Below are 12,321 nucleotides of genomic sequence, written 5' to 3'. Positions count from 1 at the left end.
TGATGAATATCCAAATCTGTCCTTAGAGGGCATGTGTGAGTCAACACTTTCAGGACTCTGATGTCTCTCTCTTTTTTTTTTTAGATTTTATTTATTCATGAGGGTCACAGAAAGAGGGAGAGATATAGGCAGAGGGAGAAGCAGGCTCTCTGTGGGGAGCCTGATGTAGGACTGGATCCCAGGACCCCAGGATCATGTCCTGAGCTGAAGACGGACACTCAACCACTGAGCCACCCAGGCGTCCCAGGACTCTGACCTCTCTTGCTGACTCTTTTGCAACTTTTTGTGAACCTGCTATATGTAAGAGATGAGTCCCCAGAAGGACCTCACCGATCCTAGACCTAGGAGGTCCTAGACCTAGGGGGGTCCAGACCTAGGAGGATCTCACCATTTAGAAATGGGAGGAAGAGGGAGGGAAGAGACCTGGGAGTGTAGATCAGTTGTCGCCCGAGGGCATTTTGTCCCCAGAGGTGGCTGGCAAGGTCTGGAGACATTTTTGGTTGTCACAACTGAGGTAAGGAGTGCTCCTGGCATCTGATGGGTGGAGGGAGACAAGGGATGCCACTGAACACCCTGCAATGCACAGGATGCCCCCCACCCCAACACGTATACACCGAGAATGCAACAGCCCCCGAAACCCATAGTGCTATGGTTGGGGAACCTTGGAGAGAGAGCAAGGTGAGGGCATCAGAAAGTTGGGTGTTGCTGTGAATGGTCATCTACCTGTATTTGTTTCAGCCCTTGCTTTCAATTTTTTGGGGGGCTACATCTAGGAATGGAGTTACTGGATTATAGAGCCAGTTGTTTATCCAATTTTTGAGAAACCACCAGACCTGGCATCTGCTTTATTTTACTTTAGTACATGTCCTCGCCAACTACTTGCTAGTTTCTTCTTTCCCTCCCTCCCTCCCTCCCTTCCTGCCTCCTTTTTTAAAAAAGATTTTATTTATTTATTCATGAGAGACACAGAGAGACAGAGGCAGAGACATTGGGAGAGGGAGAAGCAGGCTCCATGCAGGGAGCCCAGGATCACTCCCTGGGCCAAAGGGAAGCACTAAACCCCTGAGCCACCCAGGCATCCCCCTCCCTCCCTTCCTTCCTTCTTCCCTTCTTTCTCTCTCTCCCTCTCTTTCTCCCTCTCTCTCTGATTGTAGCCATCCTTGTGGGTGTGAAGTGATACATTGCAGTTTTGGTTTGCAGTTCTTTAAGGATAAAGGATACATCTTCTCAAGCTAGTGGCCATTTGTGTATCTTTTTTGGAGAAATGTCCAAGTCCTTTGCTCTCTTTAAAATCAAGTTGTCTTATTGTTCTTGAGTTATAAAACTTCTGTATATATATGCTGGATCCTAAATCATTATCAAATATGTGTTTTACAAATATTTTCTTCCAGTCTCTCAGCTGTCTTTTCACTTCCTTCAGAGTGCCCTTTGATGCGCAAGTGTTTAATTTGAATGAAGTCCACTTTATTTTTTATTTATGCTTATATTTCTGTGTCATATTTGAAAATCCATTGCCAACTCCAAGGTCATGAAGATTTACTCCTATATTTTCTCTTAAATTTTTTGTGGTTTTAGTTTTTTTTTAAGATTTTATTTATTTATTCATAGAGAGAGAGAGAGAGAGAGAGAGAGAGAGACAGAGACAGGCAGAGGGAGAAGCAGGCTCCATGCAGGGAGGCAGGGAGCCCGATGTGGGACCTGATCCCGGGTCTCCAGGATCACACCCTGGGCTGCAGGCGGCGCTAAACTGGGGCTGCCTGTGGTTTTAGTTCTTACATGAAGGTTGTTGATTCATTTTTTTTTAAAATTTTTATTTATTTATGATAGTCACACACGGAGAGAGAGAGAGAGAGGCAGAGACACAGGCAGTGGGAGAAGCAGGCTCCATGCACCGGGAGCCTGACGTGGGATTCGATCCCAGGTCTCCAGGATCGCTCCCTGGGCCAAAGGCAGGCACCAAACTGCTGCGCCACCCAGAGATCCCTGTTGATTCATTTTTTAAAAAGATTTATTTATTTATTTTAGAGAGAGAGAGCGAGAGCGAGCACATTAGCAGGAAGGGCAGAGGGAAAGGGAGAGAGAATCTCAAAGAGACTCCATGCTGAGTACAGAGCCCAATGAGGAGCTTGATCTCACAACCCTGAGATCATGACCTGAGCCGAAATAAAGAGTCAGACGGTTAACCAACTGAACCACCCACATACCCTAGTTGTTGACTCATTTTGAGTTAATTTTTGTGTATGCTCTGAGTTAAAAGTCCAACCTCATTCTTTTGCTTGTGGGTGTCCTAGAACCCTAGGTTGGAAGAAACTATTCTTTCTCCTTTGAATGGTCTTTTTTTACTTTATTTTTTAAAGTTTATTTTCTTTTTTTTTTTTTAATTTTTTTTTTATTTATTTATGATAGTCACACAGAGAGAGAGAGAGAGAGAAAGAGAGAGAGAGAGAGAGAGAGAGAGGCAGAGACACAGGCAGAGGGAGAAGCAGGCTCCATGCACCAGGAGCCCAACGTGGGATTCGATCCCGGGTCTCCAGGATCACGCCCTGGGCCAAAGGCAGGCGCCAAACCACTGCGCCACCCAGGGATCCCTAAAGTTTATTTTCTTCAGCAATCTCTATACCCCGTATGGGGCTTGAACTCAAAACCCTGAGATTAAGGGTTGCATGTTCTTCTGACTGAGCCAGCCAGGTGCCGCTCTCTCCCATTGAATGGTCTTAATATCTTCCTCAAAAATCTATTGGTCATAGATGTAGGGGTTTATTTTGGGGTCCTTCATTCTGTTCCATTGGTCTATATGACTGTCTTTATGCCAGTACCACATTATTTTGACTGTAGTTTCATAGTAAGTTTTGAAATTAGGAAATGTGAGTTCTCCAACTTTATTCTTCTTTAAGATTGTTTTGGCTATTTGGGTTCCCTTGAAGTTCCGTGTCTGTGTATTGCTTTAGGTCATAGGACCAGCTTAACAATAGAAAGTCTTCCAATCCATGAGCATGGGATGTCTTGCATTTATTTAGGTCTTCTTTAATTACTTTCAGCAATGTCTTGTACACCACCATTGTACAGATCTTTCACCTCCTTGGTTAAATTTATTCCTAGATATATATTTTTTTGGTTGCTATTGTAGATGGAATTCTTTTCTTAGTTTCCTTTTCAGATTGTTCATTGTTGGTGCACAGAAACACAACTAGTTGATCTCATATCCCACAATTCCGCTTTTGATTTGTTTATTACTCCTATTAGTTTTTTGTTTTGTTTTGTTTTTGTATGTGTGGATTCTTTAGGATTTTCTATATATAGATATCTCCAGCTTTTTTTTTTTTTGATATCTCCAGCTTTTTGAAAGTTCATATTATGCCAGTTTGCTTTTGTAAAATACCTACATTAGATCTACATTAGTACCTATTTTTGCTAACTGGAGGAAACCTGAAGAGGATTTTTCCTTTTAGGAAAAAAGGTGAAAAGTAAAAATAGCATTCAGTGTTTGTTTTGCAGAGAGCTGTTATAGAGGCAACACATACCTGAGCAGTGGCAGTGGTACCACCAAACTCCTTTGGCAAGAACTACACTCAGCATCTCAGCATTAAGCCACCATAGCTCTGAAGTATATCTGTGAGCATCTCAGCTTTGTCTTGATTTATTTTGTGCAAGATGTGTCCTAAGCTACCCAGAACAGCCTAGGAGAGGTAATTTTATGGATCTAGGAAAGCTTAAAAACATTTCCATATAAATTAATGGTCATTGTTTCTTTGCTTTATGTCATTCCAACTTATGAAAGGCTTCATAAAAACCTCTCTGCTGGGATCCCTGGGTGGCGCAGCGGTTTGGCGCCTGCCTTTGGCCCAGGGCGCGATCCTGGAGACCCGGGATCGAATCCCACATCGGGCTCCTGGTGCATGGAGCCTGCTTCTCCCTCTGCCTGTGTCTCTGCCTCTCTCTCTCTGTGTGTGACTATCATAAATAAATTAAAAAAAAAAAATTAAAAAAAAAAAAAAAAAAACCTCTCTGCTTTTGGATAGCAGGGAAACCTATATAGGATCATGCCATCTAGGATTAGAGATGATTTTATCTCTTTGTTTCCAATTTGGATGGCTTTTATTTCTTTTTCTTGCCTAATTGCTTTGGCTAGGACCTCCAATACAACGTTGAATAGCAGTGGTGAAAATGGGTATCCTTGTCTTGTTCCCGATCTCAGGGGGAAAGCTTCCAGTTTTTCACCACTGAGTATATGTTAGCTGTAGGTTTTTCATAAATGTGTCTTATTACATTGAAGTTTCTTTCTGTCCCTACTTTTCCAACTGTTTTTATCATGAGAGTGTTACATTTTGCCAAATGCTTTTTTTAGTGTTGAGATGATCATGTGGTTTCCCTCCTTGTTCTAGGAATGTGGTTTGCTACATTGATTGATGCTGGACCACCCTTGACTGACTTTTCTTTAAAAGGAATCTTGATGGCCTTAAAAGAAAAAAAATCCTCCTGATCCTGGGTGTAACTTGGAAAATACTCTTGACGACATTTCAGCAAATTCTGTTGCGAAAAGTCTGCAAGAAGTATGCAGATCAGAGAGTTCTTGGAAATCTTGAGAATTTTTCCACTTCCCTTAAAAATATAATGTTGAAATTTAAGAAGAAAAAATCTTTTAGATACTAGATTGATGTGTTTGAGCCCTGTTGTTGTTGTCATTGTTTTTTTAATACATCTGTATCCCAGTTTCAAAATTCATTCTCAAATTTCAACATGTTCGGGTTGTGTTTTTGTTTGCTTCTTAACAATACTTACTTCAAATAACAATGGTGTACTCATTAACAGGACAGAGTTAGTGTGGCAGGATGAGACATGGGTAAGAAATCAGAATATCTGAATTTGTATATTTGACAAAATGAATTTGTCTCTTAAGCTCTAACTTTAAAAAATTTATTTTTCATTTGAGAGAGAGAGAGAGAGCGTGAGTTGGGGGGGGGGGGGTGAGGGTCGGGGAGAGGTGGAGGAGAGGAGAAACAGACTTACTCCCTGAACAGAGAGCCCAACATAGGACTCTATCTCAGAACCTGGAGATCATGACTTGAGCTGAAGGCAGATGCTTAACCATCTGAGCCACCCAAGTGCCCCAAACTCAATTTTTACTGGAAACTGTTCTAGACCCTGGAACAGAACAGACTCTCCTTGGTCTTGCTGGGTTTTTATTCTAGTTATAAGCATACGCCATGCATACCTAGCACTAGGAAGAAAAGCTAGAAAAGAAGCTCCTTCCAGAACCATGATGATGATTATGACAGTAATCCAGGAATGCAATGATGCTGGTGGTGGTGATGATGAAGATGATGATGATAGAAGTAACAGTTTGTTTATATCTATGAATTGGAATATAGTGAAGAGCCTTTGTTTCTTTTAGGGTTATAGCTTTATTGAAATATAGGTTCATATACCGTCCAGTTCACTCATGTCAACTATATACTTCAGTGGTTTTTAGTATGTTCATGGAGTTGTGTAACCATCACTACAATTTTAGAACATTTTCATCCCTTCAAACAGAAGCTCTGTACCATCCCACCAGCCTTAGGCTAACTCCATCCCACCAGCCTTAGACACCTTAGCTAGCTCCATCCCACCAGCCTTAGGCAACCACTAACCTTTCTGTCTTTATGAATTTGCTTATTCTGGGATACATGGAATCATACAATGTAGTCTTTTGGGACTGGCTTCTTTCATTTGGCATAATGTTTTCTTTTCTTTTTTTAAGATGTTATTTATTCATGAGAGACACAGAGAGAGAGGCAGAGGCACAGGCTCCCTGTGAGTAGCCCAGTGTGGGACTCCATCCCAGGACTCCAGGATCACGCCCTAAGCCAAAGGCAGACGCTCAACTGCTGAGCCACTCAGGCGTCCCTATAATGTTTTCAAGATTCATCCATGTTGTAGCAATTCCAATGTTCCATTCCTTTTTTTTTTTTAAGATTTTTTATTTATTCATTTGAGAGAGACAGAGTACAAGCAGGGGGAGAGGCAGTGGGAGAGGGAGAAGCAGACTCCCTGTTGAGCTGGAAGGCCGACATAGGGCTCAATCCCAGGACCTATAGATCATGACCTGAGGCAAAGACAGATGCTTACTCATCTGAGCCACCCAGGTGCCCCTCCATTCTTTTTTTACAACTGAAAAATATTCCATTGTATGGATAGATCACCTTTTGTTTACCCATTCTTTAGTTAATGGACATTTGGATGGTTTTTACTTTTTGGGTCTTATGAGTCTATAACAAGAGCCCTTTAATAGGCATGATCTATTTTTCTCATCCATGCATGCTTATGATTTAAGATGAGTATGTGTTACTGTACCTAAATTAGAGGTAAGAAACTGACATCCTGGAGGCTTTCAGGAATGTGCCCAGGACCACAGAGCACGTGGTGGGCAGAGCCGCTCTGTCCACCTCCTTTCGCCTCTAGCGCTCTCAGCTGAATATACAGAGCCCTAGGTTCCTCTTGTCCCATGAACTTCTTTAAGACAGAAATACTCAATTTTGTAGACTCTAAAATATCTTTCCTTTTTTCCTTACAGGTTTTCTGAATGATCTTGCTTCTTTTTTATCTTGTTTGATTTTTTCCTGCTTGACCTTTTCCTGGATAAAAATCTGGGGGAAAATGACAGACTCTAAGCAAGTCACCAAGAATAAATCAGAAGGGAGCTGTATCCCAAGCCAGGAGCCTTTTCCAGCCTCAGACAGCTCAGGGGGGCCACCAAAGAAGAATGGTAACAGCAGCCCTCTGCCAGAGACTCCTAACCAGGCTGAATCAGCCTCCCACAAAGATCCCCAAGATGCTTGTGAGCAAAGAAATTCCAGGCCACCTCCACACCAGAATCTCCCAGGAAACCCCTGTTCCTCTGATGACACCCCTGCAGCACTCCAAGCCAATGAGACAGGGACCAAAGGCCTGAAGCTCCCAGATACTAATGGCCTGTCATCTCCAGCCAAGCCCCAAGGCCAGCAAGCCAGACCCCTCTCCAAAGAAGACGAGAAGCAGGAGCACATCAAGAGGCAGCTGATGACCAACTTCATCCTGGGCTCCTTTGATGACAACTCCTCCGATGAGGACCCTGGTGCTGGCTGGTTCTGGGAGTCTTCCCGGAAGGGCAGCCGGGCCAGCCTGGGTGCCCTTTCCCTGGAGGCTGCTCCAACCATAGGCGAGCCTGAGCACCCCGGCCTTGCTATAAGGTAATGCGCCCTATATCCTTATGAGTGGGAGGCATGGAGTCAGGGTGGGGGCTGCACCCTATCCCCCAACTCAGCTGTCTGCTGATGCCTACATGCTGAGGGTAGTTATGATAAATGCAGAACACATAAGCCTTGCCTTCTTCCTTCCTCCCTTTCTTCCTTTCAAAATTATTTATTGAGCATCTACTGCACATACAGGGCCCTGTGTCAGGAGACTGTCTTTCTAGAAGAACTTAGCCTAGTGTTTGGGGATGATGGCCTTATGTGTGACTCGTTATAATACAAGTTGGGTGAGCAAAGGCTGACAAAAGCCACACCGGATGATGAGGGCCTGGAGGGTAGGACAGTTTCCCTGCCTCCTGAAGAGACATTCATCTATTTGTTTGTGGGTTCTTTCAATGGGTAACTGGTAACTAAAGTTGTCAAAGCAGACACTCAGACACTGGACCCCCAAGCAGCAGTTTGCTGGGTGCAGATGCCAGTAGGTCTACTACAGGTGGGTGTATCCTAGGTGTACAGCTGGTGGCTTCGTTTGTTTTTGTTGTGTTCGAGCTTTGGCACCTCCCTTCCCAAAGTACAAACAATACAGTAGTTCTGGCTAGAAAACTCGGGAAACAGACAAGGAGGGAAAAGAACCACCTACCATCCCTTCACCGGTCAGAGCGTGCTCTGCTCCCCTTCCAGTGTTTCTTCCCTTCTCTTGGTCTGTTCCCTTCTCTGGGAGTGCAATCCCACTGGCTGTTCTTTTCAGCACCTCTTGTACTCCCTCCCAAATATGAGAAGCCTGGATGAGGAGGTGGCTTCTTGCATAGGCACCCACCTTCCCAGGGAGCTTAATTTGAACCCTGGTGACTAGAAGTAGAAAGTAGAGGAAAGAGAAAGGGCAAGTATTCCCCGTACTGACGATCTTCAGGGGGAAACCAGTTTGAGGTTCTGGAAGGGTTAAAGGAAGGGAAGGCTTGAGGGTCTGGTACAAAGTGTCAGAACTTGGTTCTGACCAAGGTCAGACAATGTCTTCATCTGGGCATCAATGGGATAATGCTTGTAAAGTATGCACAGTTTAGTACATAGTAGGTACTTAATAAGCAGTAGATTCCTCTATAGCTTCTTTCCTTGGCTTGTTCTTTGTCCCCCAAACACCCGCTTTACCCACCACTTCACAGTTTGTACCAATTATCCGTTGATCCCTTAGAACGACAGTACAAGGCTGGTGGTGGCAGATCCCCATTTTACAGATGATAAAACTGGGGCTTGGAGGTGAAGTACTTTTCCCGAGACCACACAGCTAACAAGGGGCAGAGCCAAGCTTCGAGGCCAGGTCTGTCAGGCTGCACACTTGGTTTCATCGTGCCAGTGTGGTCCCTCCAGTGATCTCCAACATTTGCACCCCTCTAAACTGCTTCTTAACCTCAATGTGGCAATTTCGACAGGGATTAGGGAAAAGCAGATGAGATGAATTCACCCAAATTGACAAACATTAGAGATTATGTTGAAGTGGATGTTCAGTCGGGGTTGCTAAGTGGTATCTAAGTAGGACAGGTGGCAAGATACATTTATCACAACAGCCCCAGCAGGAAGCAAGATGGATATGTTTCTCCTTTCAAGGAGTGTCCCAGCAGGGAGATGGGAAAAATACAAACAAACAGGTAAACCGAGAAGATCATTTTTCAGCGTGCCTGGTGCCAGGAGGAAAGCAGGGTACAGGAGAGGGTGTACCTGAGGGGCTCTATTTTATTTTATTTTACTTTTTTTTAAGATTTTATTTTATTTATTCATGAGAGACACAGAGAGAGGGAGAGGGGCAGAGACATAGGCAGAGGGAGAAGCAGGCTCCATGCAGGGAGCCCGACATGGGACTCTACCCTGGATCTCCAGGATCAGGCCTGGGCTGAAGGCGGTGCTAAACGGCTGAGCCACCCGGGCTGCCCTAGGGGGATCTATTTTAGAATGAGGTGATCAGGTCAGGGGAGAGTTCTTGGAAGAGGCAACTTTCAAATTAGACTTGAGCAGGCCAACAGAAATTTCTGCCATTATAGAGTGTTCTAGAATGGAATGTCCTGGAACTGTGCTGTCCACTATCATAGCCATTAGTCATACATAACTATGGAAATTGACATGTGGCTAGTGTGACTGAAGAATTGAATTTTATTTTTTTTATTTTCTTTAATTTTTATTTATTTATGATAGTCACAGAGAGAGAGAGAGGCAGAGACATAGGCAGAGGGAGAAGCAGGCTCCATGCACCGGGAGCCCGATGTGGGATTCGATCTTGGGTCTCCAAGATCGCGCCCTGGGCCAAAGGCAGGCGCCAAACCGCTGCGCCACCCAGGGATCCTGGAGAATTGAATTTTAAAATTTGATTTTAATTACTTGAAATTTAAGTAGCATCATGTGGCTGTCAGCTATTACATTAGCATAGCTCCAGCCCTAATGGGTAAGAAGCAGTCAACCATGTGAATTACTTCTACCAATGCTACTTATTTTTTTTAAGATTTTATTTATTCATTCATGAGCGACACAAAGAAAGAGGCAGAGACACAGACAGAGGGAGAAGTAGGCTCCTTGCAGGGAGCCGTATCCAGGACTCTGTCCTGGTCCCTGAGCCAAAGGCAGACGCTCAACCGCTGAGCCACCCAAGCATCCCTCTACCAACGATAATTAAAAACTCATGAAGACAGCAGGCATGCCCAAGTAGTAACATTCTTACTAGTATTATTCTCTCCTGAGTTTTGGATTCCCAGAATGTTGTGATGATCAAATGAACTAATGTTTCTAAGGTATTAAGCAAGAGAATAAAACACTCAATAAATGGTAGGTTAAAATATGGAGGGGCAAGTCTCCCCACTGTCTCTGCACTACTCACCATTTTTAGGGGGCTTTGCTAGTTTGTGCTTAAACCACAGCTTTTCTGAGCTGTGAAGTTATTTATTTATTTAAAGATTTTATGTACTTATTTGAGAGAGAGAAACAGAAAGAGAGAGATCACAAGCAGGGGGAGCAGCAAAGAGAGAAGGAGACACAAAGACTCCCCACTGAACAGGGAGCCTGTCCATTCAGGACCCTGGGATCAAGACCCGAACCAAAAACAGATATTTAACCAACTGAGCCACTCAGGTGCCCCTGGGCTGTGAATTTATGAAGGCAAAAGATACTTAACTAAGGGCCTGTCTTTGCATGACAGTGAACCAAAAATTTTTTTTTTTTTTTTTTTTTTTATGATAGTCACAGAGAGAGAGAGAGAGGCAGAGACATAGGCAGACGGAGAAGCAGGCTCCATGCACCAGGAGCCCGACGTGGGATTCGACCCCGGGTCTCCAGGATCACACCCTGGGCCAAAGGCAGGCGTTAAACTGCTGCGCCACCCAGGGTTCCCGAACCAAAATATTAAATGAATTTTCTGCCTTTATATCCTTGTTACATAGAAACTTAGCACTCAAAAAAAAAAAAAAAAAAAAAAAAGAAAGAAAGAAACTTAGCACTGTACGTCACAGCACCATATGTCAGTCTTTTATCGTGGCTTATCCCAGGACTGGGGGGAAGGGTGCAGAGGGATCTTGGTTTTTTATAAACTGTGGGGTGGTGGGAGATGCGAAGGGCCATGGTAGGGCAGAAGGAGGACCAGTGTGCCCTTGGGTGCATCCCTTACCTTCTCTGAACCTCTGCCTCTTCATCTATAGCAGGAGGAGGTTAGACCAGCCCCCTGAAGTGTGACCCCTGGTCACAAATCTCACTGGGCATACCGTTATTTCGCCCCCAATCTACGTGCTTTCTAGAGTCCAGAATTTTAGGATTTTGGCTCCCAGGACAACTCAGGTAGTTCTTCCGGTGCCTCTGAATATATGGCATTTCCATGCTCTAGTAGGGTCCCCAAATCAGAGGCCTCCAATGGAGGAAACCAGCATGTGTTCCTGTTCCTGATGACCTGGAATGAGAATCCCATGGGGCAGTGTCTTCAGGAGGTCAAGGCTTAGACACTTGTCCTGGTGCTGCTATCTCCCGTGGTTGATTGGGTGAAAAAAATGGTGTCAAAACCCCTGTGTTCCAGCCTGTTGGAAACAATGATAACAACATGAAGCCGAGCATTCCGTTAGCCTCTTGTGAAGTTTTTGGCTTTGGTATTTTGGTGCCTTTGGGACCCTCAGTAGCCTCGTGTTTGGTAGCCTCCTACCCCCACCCCCTGTGTTGACCCTTTTGCTGATATCCATTGGCAGCCATCTTGGGTCAACTGTGAAGAAATGTTAGGGGGGCCTCCTAATCCCACCGCAGACCCTCCAGAGTGTTGCTCTATGGAGGGTCACTGCTGGGCTTTTTTCTTGTACAGACAGGGTGGTAATGCCTTTTCCCTGGGGGGCACACAGGTCAGAAGCCCAGGCCAACGGCTGGGCAGGTGGCTTGCAACCAGCTGGAGGGTTGTGGAGATGAAGCGTGACACAGAAGGCCAACGAGGTGATAAAGAGTCCCTGTTAAAACCCAGGAAGCTCACTTTGTTATTATTATTTTTTCCTGATTAGCTGTTAAATAATCTGTACTCTGGGCAAATCCCCTAACCTTCTGAGGCTCAGTTTCTGCAATATGGAGGCAAGGAGCAGGGGTTTGAGCTAGTTCTTCCAGCTTTTCCCATTTTGCGGACAGAAAACTACACCTGGGGGGTTTATTCCAGGGGTCTGCAGTCCCTTGGAAGCCACGGCACAGAAGTGGCACAGATAGGCCTGTGGATCTTCCCTGATGCTGGCAGTTTGTTCACTTGGCCTTTGTGTCACCTTGAAGGTCACCTTGTGGTTCATGCTGGCCTCTTCTTGCCAGGCCACCATCTAGGCAGCTGAATAGAAAAGGCACCTGTTTACTCTTGTGCTTTTGGGGGGAGCCCTTTGAATGATCTTCATTTTTGTTTGCCCTGTGCTTTCATGATTTCAGAATACCCACACTTGTATCCCCATTCTGGGCCTTTGAGCTTACTGTTCCCTCTGAGCTGAAATGATTGCTTTCCTCCTCATGCCCTTAAACCTGTGCCCAGGGTCTGCTCCAAGGTATGTGACCTGTATAGTCAGCTCTGTTGTCACCTTCTTGAAATTCTTAATAACTTTTGAATAAGGGCTTCCACACTTGTTTTTGT

At 44.6% G+C, this 12,321-nt stretch overlaps 1 protein-coding gene across 3 annotated transcripts in view; it reads left to right on the top strand.

The window, feature by feature from the left end:
* Positions 1-12,321, top strand: part of ACACB (acetyl-CoA carboxylase beta) — a 131,335-nt gene that overhangs the window by 17,412 nt on the left and 101,602 nt on the right. The window contains exons 1-2 of one of the 3 annotated variants that reach the window (XM_072802918.1): positions 161-300; positions 6,554-7,208. In XM_072802918.1, coding sequence (XP_072659019.1) covers positions 6,637-7,208 — 572 coding nt within the window. In that variant the 5' untranslated portion in view covers positions 161-300; positions 6,554-6,636. Of the gene's footprint in view, positions 1-160; positions 301-379; positions 515-6,553; positions 7,209-12,321 lie in introns of those variants that run through there. The other 2 variants (XM_072802919.1, XM_072802917.1) reach the window with 2 other exon arrangements.

The sequence above is a fragment of the Canis lupus genome, chromosome 27 (assembly GCF_048164855.1).
Source record: "Canis lupus baileyi chromosome 27, mCanLup2.hap1, whole genome shotgun sequence".
Lineage (NCBI taxonomy): Eukaryota > Metazoa > Chordata > Mammalia > Carnivora > Canidae > Canis > Canis lupus.
This window is presented reverse-complemented; position numbering and strand designations above follow the sequence as displayed.